This window comes from Ovis aries, chromosome 1, assembly GCF_016772045.2.
Source record: "Ovis aries strain OAR_USU_Benz2616 breed Rambouillet chromosome 1, ARS-UI_Ramb_v3.0, whole genome shotgun sequence".
In the NCBI taxonomy this organism is placed as follows: domain Eukaryota; kingdom Metazoa; phylum Chordata; class Mammalia; order Artiodactyla; family Bovidae; genus Ovis; species Ovis aries.
The window spans coordinates 84501747-84524474 of NC_056054.1; the positions used below are offsets into that span (position 1 = coordinate 84501747).

The window sequence follows — 22728 nt, forward strand, 5'->3', positions numbered from 1 at the left end:
GGCTGTGAGCATGTGTGCGTGCTCACAACTAGCAAAAATCTTGTCAGTCTGGTTGCAGATTCATCATATTTAATCTGTATGCCATAGTATATGAAGTAAGAATTCCAGAGTCCAAGACATAAACCGTCTTAACTATACTGTCACTAGGAAAGAAAAACGAATACTCTTTGGTTAAGGCATTCTTGAAATGTAAAAATATGCTTTTAGAAGTTGTCTTGAAAGGAAATGGAATGTTTATGAAATCAAACTGATTAAGGGTTTCTCTTAAACTGTGGACTACTTGTTCCATGTCCTTACACTAGGAACTTTCATAAATGTAAACTCACTAATTTATACTTGGGGAAAACAACAACAACAAAAAAAAAAGCTTAGTGTTTTAAAAAGCAATAAGTGCTTTGTTGAATGTTTATGGTGTATGAAAATAATTTTTCTTTTTTTTGGCAAACTCTACAGTAAAGAATTGGGTAGTATCCTTCTGCAATCTGTGTGCTGTGAACTTGATTTTTGAGAACTACTGCCTTTTTTAGAGAAATCACCTCATTCTGAACAGAAGACTTTTCTGTTTCTGGATTGCTGTGAGATTGGTACAGGAGAGTTCCATAATAAATTAACTGGTCCCCAAGAACATCATAATGACTCTGTAGTAGCAACAGTAATTATATTTTACTTCCAAGCCATTATACGGTATTTTTCAAAGAAATCAGGTAGCAGTGCTTCAAAGACTTGTTGAGATATACCCAGCCAGGATGCATTTTTTTTCCAGTGTAGCTTAAAACATCTTCATGATTCTCTATTTATTCTAGAAATCTTTTTCATTTTATGCTTTATTCCTTTTCCCCTTTATGCTCTTGTTTTTATTTATAGGATTGGATATAGTCTCGTCTAGGATACAGAAAAGACAATGGCATCCCACTCCAGTACTCTTGCCTGGAAAATCCCATGGATGGAGGAGCCTGGTGGGCTACAGTGCATGGGGTCACTAAGAGTCGGACACGACTGAGCAACTTCACTTTCACTTTTCACTTTCATGCATTGGAGAAGGAAATGGCAACCCACTCCAGTGTTCTTGCCTGGAGAATCCCAGGGATGGGGGGAGTTTGGTGTGCTGTCGTCTGTGGGGTCGCACAGAGTCGGACACAACTGAAGCTGCTTAGCAGCAGGATACAGAAAGACTTGTGATTCTTTGAAAGGGATTGGTGTTTCTCTTTTTCAGTAATAAATAAGTTGAGTAAGCTGCCACATTTTTTCTACTTGGGGCAGCGAGGAGTAAACCTGTGGGCCAAAGCTTCTTTGACCACAAAATAAGACCCACAACCCTTAGCTTTGCCTGAAATTTTATGTGCTAAACTCAGCACCCTTCAATAATGCCCTGGCATACCTGACACCTTGGAAATGAAGGTTTTACAGTTCAGGAGGACTCTACCCATCTATTGAAAGCAGTGTGAGGTGTTTAAGAAGTTCGTACTTAGAGCAGTGAAAAACACTGAGAAAAAAATTGTAACCTTTTATTCTTGTCCGCCATTCTAAGAGAGATAAGCAAACCTTAAACCTCAAAAGATTTCATGAAAAAAAGTCTTCAGTGCCACATTGAATGTTTATTCTGTTATTCCTGGAAGAAAGCTTTGAGTTTTAGAGTTCCATTTCTTTAAATAATTTAAATTCCATTCTAATTCCTTCAGAATTAGACTTGACTAATTAATGCATTATAATTATAATTAATCTTGACTAATCAATGCATTATACTAGTGAATACTACAATTGGAAGAGGAAAATTGAATCCTGTTCGGGATTATGTGGCATAAAAAGTAGTATGTATTGTATCCCACTGCAATGGCAGCCCACTCCAGTACTCCTGCCTGGAAAATCCCATGGGCGGAGGAGCCTGGTGGGCTGCAGTCCATGGGGTCGCGAAGAGTCGGACACGACTGAGCGACTTCACTTTCACTGTTTACTTTCATGCATTGGAGAAGGAAATGGCAACCCACTCCAGTGTTCTTGCCTGGAGAATCCCAAGGACGGGGGAGCCTGGTGGGCTGCCGTCTGTGGGGTCGCACAGAGTCGGACACGACTGATGTGACTTAGCAGCAGCAGCAGAAAGACATGTCAGAATTGCTTCTATTTTATATTGAGATTTTATTCTTCTGAACAAACAGAAACTATAGTTTTAGTCCAGTCACCAAAACAGTACTTGAATAATATCTGGGTTTGAATCATCTATAATTACTTAATAATGGCATTTATTGAGCATTTCATACCACATATATTTCTATTCTTCATTAAACCCTATGAGGTACCTATCATTATTCCCAAATTATAGATGGTAAAAATGGAGCAAATTCATCTAGGGACACACTGTTGTTTGAGCTGAGTTTACTATGGAATCTAACATTTTTGGCTGGATGTTTGCCTAGTAGTTTATTGTGCTAAAATATGCATGTATTTTTGCTTGTGTGTGTGTTAGTCACTGTCGTGTCCAATCCTTTGTGACTCCATGGACTGTAGCCCACCAGGCTCTTCTGTCCATGGCATTCTCCAGGCAGGAATACTGGAGTAGGTTGGCATTTCTTTCTCCAGGGGATCTTCCTGACCCAGAGATGGAACCCAGGTCTCCTGCATTGCAAGCAGTTTCTTTACCATTTGAAGGGAAGTTCTTCCTTAGTTTCTTAATTATTTGCTTTCTCATTCCTCTCCTTCTTCGTGACCATTTTTCAGAAGGCTTTTAGTTCTCTGTAGAAGCTGTAAATCTATTTTATTAATAAAGCTTTTCTTAACCATCTCCCACCCTCCCTGCAAGCCTGATTTTTATGACCTTCCAAAGTGCTCTCATAATAACATCCTGTCTATGCCTATGATAGCACTTACTACACTGTACCATGGTCTCCTGTTTGTTTGTGCAGTTCACCTAATAGAGCAAGGATCTCTATTTTACATTAGAACTTCCTGGGGTGTTTTGAAGAGATGCTCATATTTGAGACCTTACTTTTGAAGATGAAGTTCAGATTATTTTAAGTGCCTAGGTAATTTTTTAAAGTTTTTAATTGGAGAGTAATTGCTTAACAATATTGTATTGCTTTCTTCCATACATCAACATGAATCAGCCATCAGTATACCTATGTCCCCTCCCTTTTGAATCTCCCTCCTACTTCTCACCCCTCTAGGTTGTTACAGAGCACCTAACACAGGGAGCCCAAATCAGGTGCTCTGTGCCCAGGTTATTCTGATGCAAGTTCAAAATTGAGAAGTAAAGATTAACCTATAAATTCTTCAAAGGCGAGGATAATTCAACCGTATTTTCAAAATCTAGTACCACCCCTGATATTCAACAGATAATAAATAGTAGTTGGTTGAATGAATAAACTTTAAAATGCTGACTTACTATGATTTTTGCAATATAAATATTTATTTATTTGATTAATATATGGTTGATGGATGCATGAGTGTTGGCATATCTTTGAATACTTAAGAATAATAGTAGCTTCAAATTCAGCTAACGCTTTCTGATTTTCAGAACTAAGCTGTACTATGTAGCACCTTGGCTCTTCTAGGATGCTTCCTATGAGCTCCAAGTTCAAGAAAAGTAGTTTATCAGGATGAATGAAGTGCAGCCATAGTGCAATCAGAATGTGAGGTTTCTTTGCAAGTCTGTCTTGGGATTTGAAGGACCTTTAGTTACTGATGTGTTATATCCTGTGTGCGTTCTATGTCAGAAAGCAAGAAGGCATTTTAGAATTCAGCAACCTGCAGAGTGATCCTGGCACCAGCACACAGCAGACTACTGCCTTGGGCAACTTAATAGGAGAAATTGATTGTTACCCTAGGTAGCCATCAGGATATTACTAGATTTCTTAGAGTCATAAGAACATTAAGTGGGGTTTCCAGGACTGTAATATGTCCTTCAGGTCTCATTTCAATGACAATCAATGCTCATAGTCCTTCCAAAGCACAGAAAACATTCTGGTATATTAATGAAACTGAGGTACTGTTTTTCCCTTTGCTTTCTGTTTTGTTTTGTTTTTTTTTTCTCCTAAGAAAGTTAGGCAGGTTAACAAGACAGATGTCTTCTATGAAAAGCTATTACATAATGTGAAACAAAAGGCTAGTCTCTAATAATTGTAGGGTGTTGGGGGACAGTGAGTAAATTTACTTGAATAGGATCAATCATAGAAATTCTTTAGGGGCACCATATTTCAACTTGGCATGCAGATCCCAAACTCATTTACCGTATGCATGGTGAGAACCACATGTATTCAGTAGTTCTAAGGCCAGTTTTGTAAAGATTCATAAATGTGTCAGTTGGTTAGTCTCTGCACAGGATCATAAGTAATTTCAGTGTTGACAAGTACAGATTCTTGCTGGGGGCAGTTTGAAATTAAAGTCAGCAATCCAGGACAAATCAATAGCTACTTATTGAGGACCCACTACTTTCAAGGCTAGGCACTTAGAGGGGAAGGAAGCGGACTAAGACATGGATCCTACCCTCAAGGAACTTTCTGTTGGGTAGGAAAAGTGTAGCTCTTAATTATAAAATAAAGTTTTATTGCAAAGGAATGAATGGTTTATGGAGAAACACAATGGTAGGAGAACTTGATTTCTCAAAATTTAAGTGGTTGCCCATTCCCTATGGATGACCTTTTGTTCTTATGTAGCTGCTATCAACAACTCTTTTGATAAAAGAGGTGCTGTAAAAAATATGATGTATACGTTATTTCTTTCTGCAATTAAGATAAAAATCACTATGCATTTCCATTGACTCTAAAAACATGCTTTTACTGTAAGTATCTGATGTTTTGGAGAAAGAATTTCACTGAATTAATCCTTATAAATAACACAGTTGTATGGATCCTCAACTAAGGAATTCAAAGATTGCCTATGCTTAGCGTGGATATGATTTAAAGATTTTTCCAATTTACAGTGATACAAAAGCAACACATACTCTGGTAGCAACCTAAATGTCCATTGGCGTATGAATGGATAAGCACGTTGTGATACATATAAAGAATGGATATCACTTAGCTATAAAAAGGAATACATTTGTGTCAGTTCTAATGAAGTGGATGAACCTAGAGCCTGTTATACAGACTGAAGTAAGTCAGAAAGAGAAAGACAAATATCATATATAAATGCATATATATGGGATCTAGAAAGATCGTACTGAAGAGCCTATGTGCAGGGCAGCAAAGGCAACACAGACATAAAGAAAAGGCTTTTGGACACAGTGGGAGGAGGAGAGGGTGGGATTTGATTTGCGAGAATAGTATTGAAACATATATATTACCATATGTAAAACAGATAGCCAGTGGGCGTTTGATGTATGATGCAGGGAACCCAAAGCTGGTGCTCTGTGACAACCTGGAGACATGGGGTGGGGAGGGGAGTGGGAGGGGGGTTCAGGAGGGAGGGGACACCTGTATGCCTATGGCTGATCCTTGTTGATATATGGCAGAGGTCATCACAATATTGTAAATTATCTGCCAATTAAAAAAAAAGCAATATATACTCAGTAGAAGCCATAATTAAAATTTTGAAGTTTTCTCCTTTCCCAGCTGGTGATGTGAGGTAGGAAACTCTCCTGTGATGCTGGGCAGGGGCAGGAGCCACAGCTTACAGTCAGCCACATGATCACAAGGTGAACAACTGTAACCATCCCATATCCATACAACCATTCTGTTTGTCTCTTTCAGTACAGTATTCAATAAGTTACATGAAACATTCAACATTTTATTATAAAATAGGCTTGTGTTAGATGATTTTCTCCAACTGTAGGCTAAATGTAGGGCTTCCCAGGTGGCTAAGCAGTAAAGAATCCACCTGCCAAGCAGGGGATATGGATTCGATCCCTGGGTTGGGAAGATCCCCTGGAGAAGGAAGATGGCAACCCACTCCAGTATCCTTGCCTGGGAAATTCCATGGACAGAGGAGCCTCGTGGCCTACAGTCCATGAGGTCATGAAAGAGGCGAATACAATTTAGCAACTAAACAGCAACAACAAGCTGAATGTAAGTTCTCTGAGCATATTTATGGTAGGCTAGGCTAAGCTCAACCCACTCCAGTGTTCTTGCCTGGAGAATCCCAGGGACCGGGGAGCCTGGTGGGCTGCTGTCTATGGGGTCGCACAGAGTCGGACACGACTGAAGCAACTTAGCAGCAGCAGCAGCAGCAGGCTAAGCTCTGGAGAAGGCAATGGCACCCCACTCCAGTACTCTTGCCTGGAAAATCCCATGGATGGAGGAGCCTGGTGGGTTGCAGTCCATGGGGTTGCAAAGAGTCGGACATGACTGAGCAACTTCACTTTGACGTTTCACCTTCATGCATTGGAGAAGGAAATGGCAACCCACTCCAGTGTTCTTGCCAGGGGAATCCCAGAAATGGGGGAGCCTGGTGGGCTGCCTTCTATGGGGTCACACAGAGTCGGACACGACTGAAGCGACTTAGCAGAAGCAGCAGCAGCAGGCTAAGCTCTGATGTAAGTTAGGTGTGTTACATGCATTTTGATCTTAATTTTCAGGTTACAGTGGGTTTATCAGGACATAGTTTGTTGTTGTTTAGTCACTAAGCCATGTCTGACCTTTTTGTGACCCCCATGGACTGTAGTCTGCCAGGCTCTTCTGTCCATGGGATTTCCTGGGCAAAGGTACTCGAGGACATAACCTCATTGAAAATTGCAGAAGATCCATACTGATTTGTTTATCAAAGTACAAATCTTAACGTCACCATTATGTGCATTAACTGACATGATATATATGTGATCTTATTGTAAGGTTTAAGGATCTTATCTGAATTGGGGTATATTGAAAATTTGCAGGTTAAATACAGTGCTGCATTGCATTAGGGAATTCACTAAAATGGATAAACAGAGTATACGTTTTCGCAATCTCTATTTACAAAGGTTTCTGATTTTGATCTACCATATCCAGATTACCCAAAATGCTGCCGTTTGCTCCTAACTGGTTCTTTCATCCAGCCCTGATTGCCATTTGCTTTGTTTGGTGCCTTTTTACCTCTAATTTGAACAAATGCACACGGTCTAAAACAGAGTTTCTCAACCTTAGCACATGTGATGTTTTGGGCTGGATAGTTCCTTATTGTAGGTAGCTGTTTTGTACATTATAGGATGTTGGGCAGCATCCCTGGCCTCTGTTTCCTAAATGCCAGTAGCACACACCGCCAGTCTGTGACAGACAAAAATATCTCCTGACATTGTCAAATGTTCCTGGGGCAAAATTGCCTCAGTTGAGAACCTCTTGTCTAAGGCAGTATCCTGCGTTTTCTTCCTCAGTCTCACCTCTGTTCATGATGGTTGCCATTTTAATGGTTCTAAGCCTTGCTTTTATTATGTCTCTTCTATGCCCCTAAACTTCCAATGACTTTTTACCCTAGTATTCAGAACTTTATTATCCTCATCCCTGTCTTGTTTCATTTTTAAAAAACTGTTAATGCACGTGTTAACAAACTGCACCGACGGGATGAAAAGCTAATCAGCTCTGCTTCTCTCTTTTTTCATCCAAGAGGCAACTTTAAAACAATCTGTGCTTTACTTCCAGTAGCTTTCTCCAAAGCTCTAGATATAATCATAGTTTTATTTATTTGACTTATCAATTTTAGGCAATATCAATTGGTTCTGATTTAAAGTTGGTATTGTAGCTCAGTTATATAATTTGCCATTTTCCCTCCCTTCTTTCCATATTTTGACATTTAGGTAATTATTTATATTCATACATAGTTGGATTTTCCTGGTGGCTCAGTTGATAAAGAATATACTGCCAGTTCAGGAGACACAGGTTCAATCCCTGGATCGTGAAGATCCCCTGGAACAGGAAATGGCAAACCACTCCAGTATTCTTGCCTGGAAAATTCCGTGGATAGAGGAGCCTGGTGGGCTAAAGTCCATGGGGTTGCAAAGAGTTGGATATGACTGAGCATGCACACTCAATCACTCATGGTGTACTTTAAAAAATAATATATTATTGGTTAGTCAACTTTCAGAACCACAATTTTGTACCCTCTGAAGCTGAGTGGGACTGGAGACCTAGTTGGCAATGCAGACATTTTCATTCTGCCTTGCAAATATAAACAAGCTTCTGTGCTTTATTTTTAGGTTGACTGTTTAAGTTGAAAGCTGGTAAGCAAATTTTACATTATTATGATTATGCAAATATTTTCAATGCCAGGTCAAGTAGAGAGCTGTAATTTTATTTTCTTCTCCATAGGTCATGATCTGTGTGTCACTTGAAGGAGAATGATCTGTGTCATAGCAGATAAATTCTTTCTTTAACGCTCAATTATGAAAATCATACTGTGTTTTACTTTAATTCATAAGTAGCCTGTTTCTTTCTTATGAGTTTTTACTTGCCTCATTTCTTATGCTGCTGCTGCTCTTCAGTCTCTCAGTCATCTCCTACTTTTTCCTACTAACTTGGCCTCCTGAGTCTTCTTAAGTAAACTAAAGGAGTAGCTCCTATCTGGTAATGCTCACCTCTCAAGAGAGAGGAGCTGTGGTAGGACCAAATGTTGACACTTCATTGCTTATGTTATTTCCATTCACTTTCCAAGACAGTCATTTGTCCATACCTGACACCAATTGATCAGGAAACATTCCCTTGATGGCTCTTCCTCCTCCAGCTCCATGCTCCCCACACGGAAGAGTCCCAGCGAAGGTCCTTGAGTGATGGGCTGGATAAAGAGGGACAGTGAATAAGTAGGACCAACAATACACCCACACTCTGGAGAGATTTCAGAACTTTCGTTCTGTTCTCGGTGTTCTGAAAATTTATGATCTATCTAGATGGTTCTTTTATTCACCTGTTGTTCTGAGCACTTGATGGATTCTTCCAATTCAAAAGACTCATTCCCTTCTTGTGGGGAAGATTCCTCAATTATCTCTTTAGTGACTCCTCCTTCCTGTTTTCACTCATTCTTCCAGGAATTAAACCACATCAATTGCTTTTATATGTATCTTTTATCTTTTTAGAGCTTCCATGTTGGCCCAGATGTAAAGCGTCTGCCTGCAATGTGGGAGACCCAGGTTCAGTCCCTGGGTCAGGACGATGCCCTGGAGAAGGAAATGGCAACCCACTCCAGTACTCTTGCCTGGAAAATCCTATGGACAGAAGAGCCTGGCAGGCTACGGTCCACGTGGTTGCAAAGTCGAACATGACTGAGCGACTTCACTTTCACGTTTCACTTTTTATTTTTAAAACATGTACTTTATTATTTTAGCTTTTTGTTCTGTGATATTTTTCCAGATGTTGATTTTTAATTAATTTTTAAAAAAATATTGGCAATAACAAATTGTTTTGATTGCTTTTTGACTTTTTTTTAACTGAAAATATTCTGTTCTTGTTTTATGAATAAAAGTATCCTTGATATTCTCAGTAGATGAACTGGTGTTCTTTTCTGTTTCCTAAATTATCTTCATTTCTCTCAGGCCTTACTTACTTTTCTATTTGTTTATCTTGGTTTTCTTTTCAAGGTTTTCTGATTAGAAGCACTGTGAGGAAGTAAATCTAGTTTGGCTTTAGGAAGTAGCACCTCAGGCACTGACTGTCCCACAGGCAAGAATGCAAAGGCTCCACTTTGAGATTCCAGTATCCACACAGGACCCTTATATTTGCCCAGTTAAACTTAAGGTTCTTTGTAATTCTTTCTACCTACACTCCAGAGAGTGCTTTACATTTTCCTGCTTAAAGACAAGAATACGGATTGATATATACCCTTGGTAATAATATAGGAATTATATTAAAATGTATACTTCTCTTTGAAGAGCCCATTAAGAAATGAAAATGTGTTTGCATTTCTATATGGTTGTGAATTTCACGAAGCTTGTGTTTTATACTGGTAATGAAGACTTAGTCAACCCTTTAACTTAGTAGGCATAATAATTAAGCTGGTCTGGTTTCTCTGTGCTCCTTCCCAATGTCAATGTGAATGTTACATGATTTGATGAAGGGCCTTGGAGCATAAGCTTTCAGTTTTTTTGAAATCTAAAATTAGTGGTAATGCATTTTACATCAAGAAACAGTAAACACATATAAATATGCATTAAACTAAAATATATACTATATGCAAAGCAATTTTATATTTCCCTTTATGTTTCAGTTTTAAAAATTCTGATCTAGACTTACAAAACTTGTTTTATGACTCACTAATCATTTCATAGTGTGCAAAACAGTGTTGTAGGATTAAAAACCAATCCTAAGAATTAAATGAAAATGTACTCTGGGTTTTCAGAGTATAAAATTCCTTTTCTGAAGTTATTTTCTTTATTTTTTAACATTTAACATTTTAACATCAGAATCTTATATGTATTTAACATAACAGTTCTTAGCAACTTTGTTATCTGGGTATTTTCTCCAAAACTCAAACTTAGAGGAAAAAACCACAGAACTAAAATGCATGTTGTTCAGTTGCTCATTTGTGTCCAGCTCTTTGTGACCCCATGGACTGCAGCATGCCAAACTTCCCTGTCTTTTACCATCTCTGGGAGCTCGTTCAAACTCATGCTTAAGTGAGCCGATCATTGCCTGGTATGACAATGGATATATTTGGTCATTGTCCTTATTAGGATATTGGGATATTGTATGGTCAATGCTGTGTATTTTTTATGGCATGAAATTTACAACATATTTCAAATAATTTTCATCAAAAAGGTTTTAGCATTGTTGCTTGGTTTTGGTTCATTTTTGTATTTTGAAGTCCCCCTAAAGATGGCTAGAAACAAATGGTCCACAGACCACACTGCAGATGCCCCTCCAGCAGGTGGCTGCTCAGCTAATCATACTTGGATCAGATTAGTTGAGCACTCTATAAGATCGATTAAAATCTGGGACTGGCAGAGAAAGGGATCCAACAAAAAACATGAGGTAAGTATAGTTATGTCATACAGAAAAATAATTCTGTATTCAGAACTGGTTTCTTAGGAAAGTAGAGACACGGCAGCGAATTCTAAATCAAAAACTCGTTTCAGTGAAATAACCCATGACTGAAAAGTAACTGTGAGCCCACCCATGGTTAACGTCAATTATGTGTTGAGTAAATGAGGGTTTGTTTTCAATTGTAATTTGGGGAATTAATTAAGTTGCTAGGAAGTTGTATAAGGTACACAGTTTAAGTGGATTCTGTTATACTTCTGAAATTAAGTATTGGTTAACTTGTGTGAAGAGCTTCCCTGGTGGCTCAGACAGTAAAGCATCTGCTTGCAATGCAGGAGACCCAGGTTCAATCCCTGGGTTGGGAATATCCCCTGGAGAAGGAAATGGCCACCCACTCCAATACTCTTGCCTGGAAAATCCCATGGACGGAGGAGGCTGGCAGGCTACAGTCCATGGGGTCACAAAGAGTCGGACACAACTGAGCGACTTCACTTTCACTTTAACTTGTGTGAAAGGGAAAGTAAAATACACCTAGGTAGTTTTTTCTTCTTTTTGCTTCACTGGCGGTTGGAAGAAAGATGACTTTTTAAAGTTTTCCAGAGCCCTTCCAAAAAGGGCTTGTTGAGGATTCATTTAAGGAATGGCCACACAAATAATCACAGATGACGGTGTCATACCACTTCATTAACTAGGTGAAGGAAAATAGCAACATTTTCATTTTAATGAGATGTCAGTTCCCTCCCTTGCCATACCATGCCTCTTAATGTCCTTGTCTACACTGACTTGGGGCTCCAAATCTCTGTCATTACTTTGCAATCCCTTTCTATAATTTCTTGTGACACAGGATGCTTAAATCCACAAGAAATGTGAGGTGAGGCAGAGAGAATCCTGCAGACTGACTTGCTATATGCAGAACATTCATTTGCATTATTCATTAAATAAGAGCACTGATTTGCATCTCATTCTGGTTGTCTCCTTAAGGTGAAAAAATACTGGAGAATTCTGCATGTTCTCCCAATTTTTATATTAATAAAAATTATTAGAGGAATTATGCTTGATCGCTGTCCTAGATTTTGTCCTGCATCATTTGTAGTTTTGCTTAAAAAAAAACAAAACTCACACCCTAAACACTCCTAAAATCTCCAAGCCAATATCCATTTTCCCTTTTCTGTTTAAAATATTTGAAGCTTTAACATTTGATGAAAGATCTGAATACATAAATATATTTTATTGAAATGCAAAATGAGACATTTATTTATGATCCATATCTTATGTTAGGAATGGGAAGGAGGTGGGGGTGGAAAAAAAGTATAGGCACAAGTATATCTCCCTAAATCTCATTTTAGAGAAATTTCCTAGCAACAGAAACATGCCACAAATTAGAAGATACTGCTGGTAATAAATCCCTCCCATTTTGGTGGTCAAATCCATGTGATGAAATTTTGCTTTTTATTTTCTCTTCAGAAGCAGTGACCAATTAAGACTATACTTTCAGGCAAGCTATAGCCCCATCATTATAAAAAACGTACTCATTGATGTTCTACTAAGTGAGTAGAGGTCTGTGTTGGTCTCGAGTTCTGGTGAGTACAAGAAAAATTTTTAAAAATCCTTCTTTTCTTGGTCTGTAGTCTCAGTTCCTCAAGGTCATGGTGAACTTCCCAGCACTTGCCAGTTCCTGTCACTGGTGTTGTAGGGCTTTATTTATGTCCTCTAGAAATTCTCTGGGATTCTGAGGAATGAAGCTGTACAAGAGGCTCTGATCTGCAGTCATGTGTTCAGTTTGAACCACTGGTGCATTGACAAAGGAAAAACAGGACATCCTGTGGATAGCAGCCCTCTTTATCCTTCTCAAGAGAAAAGGGAGCAGAAGAGTCAAAGATGATTCTTCTGCCTGCTGATTTGTTGCAGTTCGGTTGCCCCCGAATAAATGATGGTATTCTATTGAAGGCTGCATTGAATCTAGTGGTCATGGATCAATCACAGCATCCAAAATGAATAGAATACCTTTGTTATTAAGGTGACATTGTAACTGGAAACATGGTATCTGGCAGGCTGGGATGGTTTGTCTCAAGTAGAGATTTTATGCAAATTGCACGTTGTTTCATCAACACAGGTAACAGAAGATTGAATCGATTCTTTTGCTCTACTTTTTTGTATCTCCCAAAGGCTTTAAGTTCACTCGTGGAAGGAGGACATCACAAACATTTATTATCCTTGTTCATGGGACACTCCGCCCCCCCCACAACTGCTGTTTATTCTTGTCTGGTTCCTGTGATTAATGCTGTGATGCAAAGCAATTACCTCTTTATGGCCAACTCTGGCCTACTGCAATGTTTAAGGGGTTTTGGCATCCCCTAAAGGAACACCATTTTTTAAATAGTTCTCATTTGCATCATACTGACTCTGGAATTCAATCCAAGATTTGATTTTTGGCCAATGACCAAAAAAGTCAGCAACCAGTTAGGTCAACTTCAAATTCTGTTTTTATTGCAAGAGTGGTTGTTTAAAGAAATTTTTTTTGCTTCGAGCATTCACTTTTTTAAAATAATCAAGTTCCTTTTCACTTATTTAATTAGGACCACATGGTGACCTTTCAAAGTAACAAATATTAATATTAAAAATTTGAGGTAGCTATGTTTAGTTGTATCAGTTTTGGGTGATTATACCATTTGGAGGACATTAGTCTTTTGTTTTCTTAAATGTCATAATGGGCTCATAATGCCCATGCTTTATATACAAAAAAAGTCGCTGCTGAGCTATTTCCATTATAGAAGTCTTATGGTGGTTTTGGAATCCTGAATGAACTGGAGATTACATGTGAATGTCTCATACACTTTCCAAAAATAGCATGGCATGGCCAAAAGACAGCTGTAATTTCCCATCTTCCTCACCTCTCCCCACCCCCACCCCCCTGAAACTTACTGATCATCTCAGCAAGTGGTATTACCTTTCCCCATTTGACTAAGCCAAAATCTAGTAGTCTTCCTTGATCCCGTTTTACTCTCATCCTTATGACTGGATTACTATTGCTGTATAACAAACTACCTCAAAACTCAGTGGCACAAAGTGAAGAAGTATCTGTATGGGAAAGATATTGTAGTACCCATCTTTGGTAAATGCTATCAACCCCTGTTCACCTCTGTCCACAACTATTCACATCCTTTCTACATGCAAAAAAACACCAGATACCTCCGTCAAAATTCCCAAAGTCTCATCTTATTGCTTGAAGTCTGTGATGTTGTCATCCAGATCAGATCCAAGTGGCAAGGAGGATCTGTGGGTGTGGTTCTTCTAGCATGTTTCTCCTCAATCTCTGAAGAGCTTTGGGTAAAAGATTCCAATTAACTTTCTCTCTTTCTCCCATATGACCAACATGCAATGGGGGTCAAGCATAGGATAACCACTACAAGCATTCCCATTTAAAAAGGTGGGGGTGCAGAGAATGAGAGGCACACAAGCTGTCACCATTCAATGATGGTTCTGAAATTCAGTTGGGCACATCTTGTTTTCTTGATAGGAGCTCATATCTGTCTAAGCAGTTGTTTTCTCTAGCTGTAAAATCTACCTTTCCTCCTGTTCGGCTTCACTCCCTGTGTTGTTATTCTGTCTTTTCCATAACAAATAACCCACATTTGCAGCTGACTAGGCCTTGCTAGTCGTAAAGAACCCAGCTGCCAATTCAGGAGACAGGGGATATGGATTCATTGCTGGGTCAGAAAGATCCCCTGAGGAGGACATGGCAACCCACTCCGGTTGGAGAATCCCATGGACAGAGGAGCCTAGTGGGCTACAGTCCATAGGGTCGCAAAGAATCGGACACGACTGAGGTGTCTTAGCATGCAAGTTTTCTCTTACTGCTTCTTGCCCAAAGTAGGTCATGGGTCCAAAGACCCTACCCCCTTCATTTTATTATGTATCTCCAGACCTTTAGGTCCAAGGTGATGCAGATATCTTGAATGCTTTTGGGCTTCCTGTATATCAAACCTCACTAGACAAAAGACCCCCCCTGAAATCTCTTCAGTATCTGTAGGACAAAACCCTTAAGAGTCTGGGTGCCCATTGTTTAAAAAGGCATGCCCTGGGGCCGGGGCGGAGGCCGTGGGGCTGGGGCGGGGGCGGGTGTTGGGCGGGGTCCAGGCAGCGGCCATGAGGAGGCGGTTTAGCGAGTCCTCTGGGCGGAGAGTTCTCCTCTCTCCCCTGCCGCGGAGGCCATCGCGATGGCTGCCCAAGGAGAACCCCAAGTTCAGTTCAAACTTGTTTTGATTGGTGATGGTGGTACTGGAAAAACAACTTTCGTGAAGCATCATCTGACTGGTGAGTTTGAGAAGAAGTATGTAGCTACCTTGGGTGTTGAGGTCCATCCTCTTGGGTTCCATACCAACAGAGGACCTATTAAGTTCAATGTATGGGATACAGCTGATCAGGAGAAATTTGGTGGACTGAGAGATGGTTATTATATACAAGCTCAGTGTGCCATTATAATGTTTGACCTAACATCAAGAGTTACTTACAAGAATGTGCCTAACTGGCATAGAGATCTGGTAGGAGTGTGTGAGAACATCCCAATTGTGTTGTGTGGCAACAAAGTGGATATTAAGGACAGAAAGGTTAAGGCAAAGTCAATTGTCTTCCACTGAAAGAAGAATCTTTAGTAGTATGACATTTCTGCCAAAAGTAACTGCAACTTTGAAAAGCCCTTCCTCTGGCTTGCTAGAAAACTGATTGGAGACCCTAACTTGGAGTTTGTCGCCATGCCTGCTCTTGCCCCGCCAGAGGTGGTCATGGACCCAGCCTTGGCAGCACAGTACCAGCATGATTTAGAGGTTGCTCAGACAACTGCTCTCCTGGATGAAGATGATGACCTGTGAGAAAGTGAAGCTGGGGCCCAGCGTCAGAAGTCTAGTTTTATAGGCAACTGTCCTGTGATGTCAGTGGTGCAGCGTGTTTGCCACTTTATTATATAGCTAAGCAGAACATGTGCTTAATCTTTGGATGCTGAAGGAGATGGATGGGCTTTGGAGTGAATGCGGCAGTTTAAAAAAAAAATACCTTCCTTTTTTGGACCTGCATATTTAGGTGTTTTGGAACACAGTTGTTTCCTCCTTGAGTTTCAAATATAAGACTGCTATAGTCACATGACAATATTGAAAGGTGGAATCTTGTTTGTTACTGTCATTCCCATTCCTTTTCGTTTAGAATCAGAATAAAGTTGTATTTCAAATTAAAAAATAAATAAATAAAAAGGCATGCCCTTAAATCCAGAAGGCCTTGTTTGTATTTGAAAGGTTTATGAGGTACCATCTTAAATCTTTCTGAAGTTTTAATGAAAGATTTTACAGTCGCTGTCTTTTCTTCATTCTAATATTGGAGACATTTTCCTAACAAGCTAGGATTTGATCTTTGCATTGAAGCCCTATCTCACTTTGAGATCTTCTGTGGAGAAATACTGAATGAACAATTTTTTAAAAAAGCCCAGAAAGACCTTTTATATTTCTGTTCAAGTTTACTTAAAAGCTAAATGGTTCCTTTTTCTTTATATCTACCTCTCTTTACACATGGCTAAAAGAAACAGATTAGCACTTTTAGTATTCTAAGAAATGTCCTTAGCCAAATCTGCCAGTTTATTAAGCATATTTTTTATTTTCTATGTAAATGCAGCCATAGGGTTGCCAAGCTTTCTGCCACTGTATAGCAAAGGCCAGTTTTTTCTTTTTTCCTAGCTTCCAATAACAGTTTCTTCCTTTTCATCCAAGCTTTCACTGAAGTCTCCTTAAAGGCCTTTCTAGCTTTCACTGACTGTCTTCACTGGATTTACTGGGTTTCACTTACCTTCATCACCTGTCTTTTTAAGGTCCTTCGAGCTTTTTCCCACAGTCCAATTCCAAAGCCAGTGCCACGTGTTTTAGGCTTTTGATATGTCTGAACTCCATTCTGGTACTATATTTCTATTTTACTTGCTATTTTTGCATAAGCAACCGCCTCATGATTTAGTAGCACAAATTATCTTTTTATTATGTGTGCAGATTCTGTGGATCAGGGATTTAGACAAAGTATGATAAAGATGGCTTGTTTCTGTTCTAAAACTTCTAGGATCTGAGTTGGTAGAACTCAGCAGCTAGGGGGGTTAATTTGATAGCTGGAGCCAGAATTATCTCAAGACGTCTTCATTTGTGTGTCTGGCAGTTGATGCTGACTATCAGTAGTCCAACCTCAGCTTAGATGTTTGGTGAAGTACCTTCATGTGGCCTCTCTGTGTGGCCTGGGCTTTCTCACTGTGTGATGGGCTCAGAGTAGCTGAATTTACTACATTGAAACTCGGACGCTTCAAGTGTCATAGCATACAAAGTGTGTATTTGTTTCCTGTTGCTGCTGTAACCATATGCCCAAACTGGGTGGCTGAAAACAGAAATTCATTATCTCACAGTTCTGGAGCCTGGAAGTCTGAAATAAAGGTGTTGGCACGGCCATACTGCTTCTGAAGGCTCTAGGAAGGCTTCTGGAGGTTGTCAACAGTCTTTCACATTCCCTGTCTTTCAGCTGCATCCCTCTAATTTCTGCCTCTGTTTTCACATGGCCTACTTTCCTCTGTATCTGTATGTCCTCTGCTCTTTTTATAAGGACGTGAGTTATACTGAAATTAGGGTCCACTCCGATCTACCATGTCCTTAATTTGACTAATTGCAGCTACAGAGCCCCTATTTCTAAACAAGGCCACTTTCTGACGTTTCGTGGGACACTGTTTAACCCAGTAGAAGTTGGAAACTGCACTGTCTCTATAACTTAGCCTTGGAAGGCTAAGTAGGATCGTTTGCACTGTGCTTCGTTTGGTTGCAGCAGTCACAATCAGGCCCTGGTTTAACAGGAGCAAAGTTAGATTCTACTTATTGATGGAGGACTTTCAGGGTCACAGTGTAGAAGAATTTGTGCTATAAAATGTTTTTGTGTTCATCCTTGAAAAATGTAGTCTGCCACACCCTTATCCAGTTCGTGACCAAATTCTATTGATTCTGCCTCCAAAATATATCTCACATCTGTTCCCTTACTTTCTTTGCCACCCACTCATGCAAATAATTTCTCATCTGAATTATTGCATTAAACTCTTATCCGATCTTTCTGTACCCACTTGCGCCTCTTCTAACCTTTTTACCACCACGCTGCAAGAAAAGAGGTATTAAAACTATAAATTTGCTCATATCACTCTGTTTAAATCTCTTTGGAGGCTTCCAATTGCTTGTATGGGCTTCCCTGGTGGCTCAGATGGTAAAGAATCTGACTATAATGCAGGAGACCAGAATTCAATCCCTGGCTTGGGAAGATCCCCTGGAGAAGGGAATAGCAGCCCACTCCATCATTCTTGCCTGGAGAATTCCATGGACAGAGGAGCCTGATGAGCTGTAGTCCATGGAGTTGCAAAGAGTGGGACACGACTGAGCGACTACCACACATCCGTACAATTGCATGTACAATACAATGTAGATGACTCCCAAAAGCTGAAGAGGCCTTGCAAAATCTGTCTTTCCAGCTGTCTCGATGAAAAGGCATGCCACCTTTTTCTTCATGTACTTGTCTCTAGTCACTCAGGCCTTTGATAGCTCTTGGATCAACCCAATCATATTTGCATCTTAAAGACTTTGCACTTATACTTTCTTCTGCCTGGAAATCTCTTTCTTTGGTTCATTAGGCTCACATTTGACATATTCTATGTTTCATATTAAATGCTTTAAAACTTTAATAATAATGATAATAATGATTATAGCTAATATTCTTTTGAGTTAGCTTAAAACATTTTTCAGACCTTAGAGCTAATCATTGTATCTGGATTATTTTTAAAAATCTCCAGTGAAAGAGGTTCTATTATCATTCTAATTTTATAGGTAATTATATGATGCTCCCAAAGTCGTACTACCTTGTGCTGTATAATACATACCATGTACTAGAGTTCAGAATTATACTTCAAGATTGTCTTACTGCAGATACAGCCCTTTCAACCACTAGACCCTGCTGCCTCTACAGGAAACCTCATTCTGTACTTTATTCTTAGTCATAACACTTATTTCTTTACTTCATTTTATTGATCACTCTCTGTAGTTAAAAAAAAAAAAATATATATATATATACACACACACATATATGTATATATCTATTTATTGCTTATCTTTCCAACTAGTATTAAGTAATTTTTGTTATTCATAGCTCTGTCCTACCACCCACAAAGTACATGGCACATGGTAAATAATTAGTATTTTATGAATAAATGTAGTGGCATTTTGATAAATATTTAACCACCAGTTTGGGGTGGGGTTGGGGACTGATTGTAGCTTTTTTGAATTTCCATACTCTCACCTCAGAACTTATTTCAAGCTGCAAAGAATTTAACAACTGACTCACAAGATTCCTGAAAATTAAGTTCTAGCATAGCAGTCATTCTGGATGAATGAATGAATGATTGATGTAAAGAACAGAATTGCTCACCTTCAGTCACTGGTTTTCAAGGGGACAGGGGATGTTCTCTCTATAAGCTCTTGTGGTTTTAGTTCTGAAAAGATCAAACACATTGGTGAGGGTTCAGAGCATAGTTCCTGTTAGAGCTGCAGAAGGGCAATGAAGAGTTAACATAGCATCTGAAATACTGAATATCTCCACAACAATGTAGTGAGAAACACTGAGACCAGATACTGTCATTTCTTCATCTTTTTTTCACTGCCTCAGGTGTTGGCAAGGACATGTATGATTCAGAAGCAAGGACAGGATGACTTTGTTTTATCCTTTACAGGAAAAGGATAGCTGGGGTTGGAGTAGGAAGGAGTGAATAGAAAGGAGAAGGGGGAGGGGAGCCATTAATATTTCACGTTAGGTGTAAAAATGTTCAGTTGCAGCTTTGGCTAGGGAGAGAAATTTCCTTAAAAATATTTGTTGGAGTTTTATGCTAAATGATTGTACAGAAGACTGATTTATGATTGGTCCAATTATTTACCTCTGTATGTAATATGGAGTGACATAGGCATTAGTTTTTAAATCACTATATGCCACTCAGCATTGCTGCCAACATTTTATTTGACAGTTAATTATAAAAATACTGTGTGAATTTTTTGATCAGCAGTCTCATGCTGGTTAGAATGTAGCAATAGATGTGAATGAATGTGTTGCATTTGGTGGGACTGTATTTATCACATTAGGTATGAAAGTCTTGGCATCATGTTGGCTGACTACAGCGTGGTAAGAGAAGGTGCTGAGATGCTTAGATGTCTCAGTCATGGACAGCATATAATACGCCTCTTATTTAACTGACAAGTCTACACACTTCAGTCCCATATCTTTCAGTCCCTTCACACTTTGCATAAGTAATATCTCCTATTATGCACATTCACTCAGGGGTTTTGAATGAATAAATTCTACTCTCCTTGCCAGCTCCAGGATCTAGAGTTTCAAAAGTGCATGTGTAATTAATTTTGATTTAGAATTTTGAGTAAATATCATGAGAAATGCTTTTCTCTTTGTTAATTTCCAGGTGTGAGTCTAAAGAAAACAGCAACTGTTTTTCTTAAAATCACATGAATAATATTGGAGCAAGACTGTCTCAGTTGGAGACAAAAACATTATATTTGTGTCTCATGGTAATCTATCCAAGGGTTAATGGACCCAGAACCCTCTGGACAGTTCACGAATCCACATAACAGGCTAGATTTTTGCATTAGGATTCCTGACTTAGCTGAAAAATGTGAAAAATCAGATGCAGCCAAAGAGTTCCCTATTGATTACAAATGTGAGGATCAAGAGTAAGTTATTCCATCTAAGGCAGCATTTATTTAAATTTAAAATAGTCCTTCTTGGTAATCTCATTTTGGTTAGTAGCATATAAATCAATGACATTTTTAAGAGTATTAATTCCATTACATTTGAGGGGCTTCCTGTGACAGAATAGGCATTGGTATCCAGTCATATTTTGGGGTGTCTAATTGTGCTCATCTCCTCCTACGAGAATTCCAAAATTGCAACTCACTACTGAACAGCCGTCGACAGGAGAATGTTGGAACCCACCACACAAAGATAACCCACATCCAAGGGAAAGGAGAAGCCCCAAGGAGACACTAGGAGGGGTGAGATTGCATTTAGAATCAAACTCCATACCTGCCAGAGATGCTCAGAGGGCTCAGACAAAACCTTGTGTGCACCAGGACCCAGAGACCCCAGAGAACCTGAGCCAGACCTGCCTTTGAGTGTTTGTCTCCTGTGGAGGCATGGGTCAACAGTGGCCTAACATGGGGTCAGGGGCTCTGGCTGTGGCAGACCTGGATCACGCCCACATTGCAGGCGGATTCTTTACCAACTGAGCCGCACGGGAAGCCCTAAGCATACATTTATTTCCGTACACATCACTTCCAGCTGTAGCAAACTGCTTGAAGTGGTCAGTGGATCATGCATTACGTTATTTGTGCTTTCGCACACTCTTCTTCCTCTACCCAGAACTCCTGTCTTGTTAGCCAACTCCTGTCATTCTTCAAAACTCAGCCTGGAAGTCATAGCTCAGAGATGGTTAGTCCCCTTACTCTGTACCTCTACCCACAGCTGATGGTTTGGTACACTACTATACACTGAACTTCTCCAAGGCAGTAACCAAGCATTCTTTGATGATGATGTGAAGTGGTCACCAGTGCAAGGAATTCTCTCACTTGAAATCTTTCCCCCTATTTTCAGCATTCCTTAATTAATTATAGTAAACCACACATACCTAAGGAGGATACTTTCCAAGATGCCCAGTGGATGCCTGAAACCAGAGGTAGTACCAAACCCTCACATATATTGTTTTTTCTGATACATACATACCTGTGATAAAGTTTAATTTATAAATTAGGTGTAATAACAAAGAACAATAATAATAGAAAAATTATAACAATATACTATCATAAAAGTTGTGTAAATGCGCTCTATTTTGCTCTCAAAATATCTTATTGAACTGTACTCACCCTTTGTGTGATGATGTGAGATGGTAAAATGCCTCCGTCATGAGATGAAGTGGGGTCAATGATGTAGGCATTGTGACATAGCATTAGACTGCCACTGACAATGTGTCAGAAAGAGGACTATCTGCTTCAAGTAACCCTGGATCATCCAGCCATTATGATGTCCATGGCTGGCTGTCAGGAGCAGATGTCAGTGGTTATGGATCCCAGATGGGAAGGAGTGGAAGAGGAAGAGATTTCATCAGACTGCTCAGAATAGCATGCAGTTTAAAATTTATAAGTTGTTTATTTCTGGAATTTTTCATTATTATTTTCAGACCATGGTTAACTAAACTGGAAAACAAAACCACAGACAAGGGGAGACTGTTATCTTAAATCAGAGTCTCCTTACAGAAAAATAAATACACGTCAGTTTCCCCAATTTCTCCTAAAACTCTTCCCAGTTAACTCAGGCACATAAGTCAATACTTGTATGCTTTCTTGTTTTCTCTTCCTTTTCCTCATGTCTTTTCATTTGTGAATCATGAGACAGCCCCAGTTATACAAAGTCCATGTATGCAAGCCAACATCTGTAGCCAAGAAAAGAAAATCTAAAATGTTTAATAGTCTACCAATAGCATCACTCTGTAACATGTTTTAAAATTTCTAGAAGACTCTGTCAAGTCTCTAATATTTCCATTATCCTCTCCTCAGTCTCAATACAATTTGCTTTACTTCCTATAACACTATTAAAAAATAAATAAGAATATATTTCCTATTACTTTCATAATGATTATCAATGACAACATAAAGTTTCTATTGTATTTTTAATTAAATATATGATGATTCAACTGGAATACAGGTTACACAGACTTTTATGGTTTGACCTGGAAACTAATAACCATTTGTCAGAGCTACTG

At 39.2% G+C, this 22728-nt stretch overlaps 2 protein-coding genes across 7 annotated transcripts in view; both read left to right on the top strand.

The window, feature by feature from the left end:
* NTNG1 (netrin G1) overlaps positions 1 to 22728 on the top strand; it is a 377746-nt gene that overhangs the window by 32110 nt on the left and 322908 nt on the right. The gene's annotated exons all lie outside the window — the stretch shown is intronic.
* Positions 15015 to 16010, top strand: LOC105605158 (GTP-binding nuclear protein Ran-like). Its single transcript, XM_042251662.2, is given in 1 exon segment — positions 15015 to 16010. A coding segment is annotated over 1 exon segment (651 nt). The 5' UTR covers positions 15015 to 15085; the 3' UTR covers positions 15737 to 16010.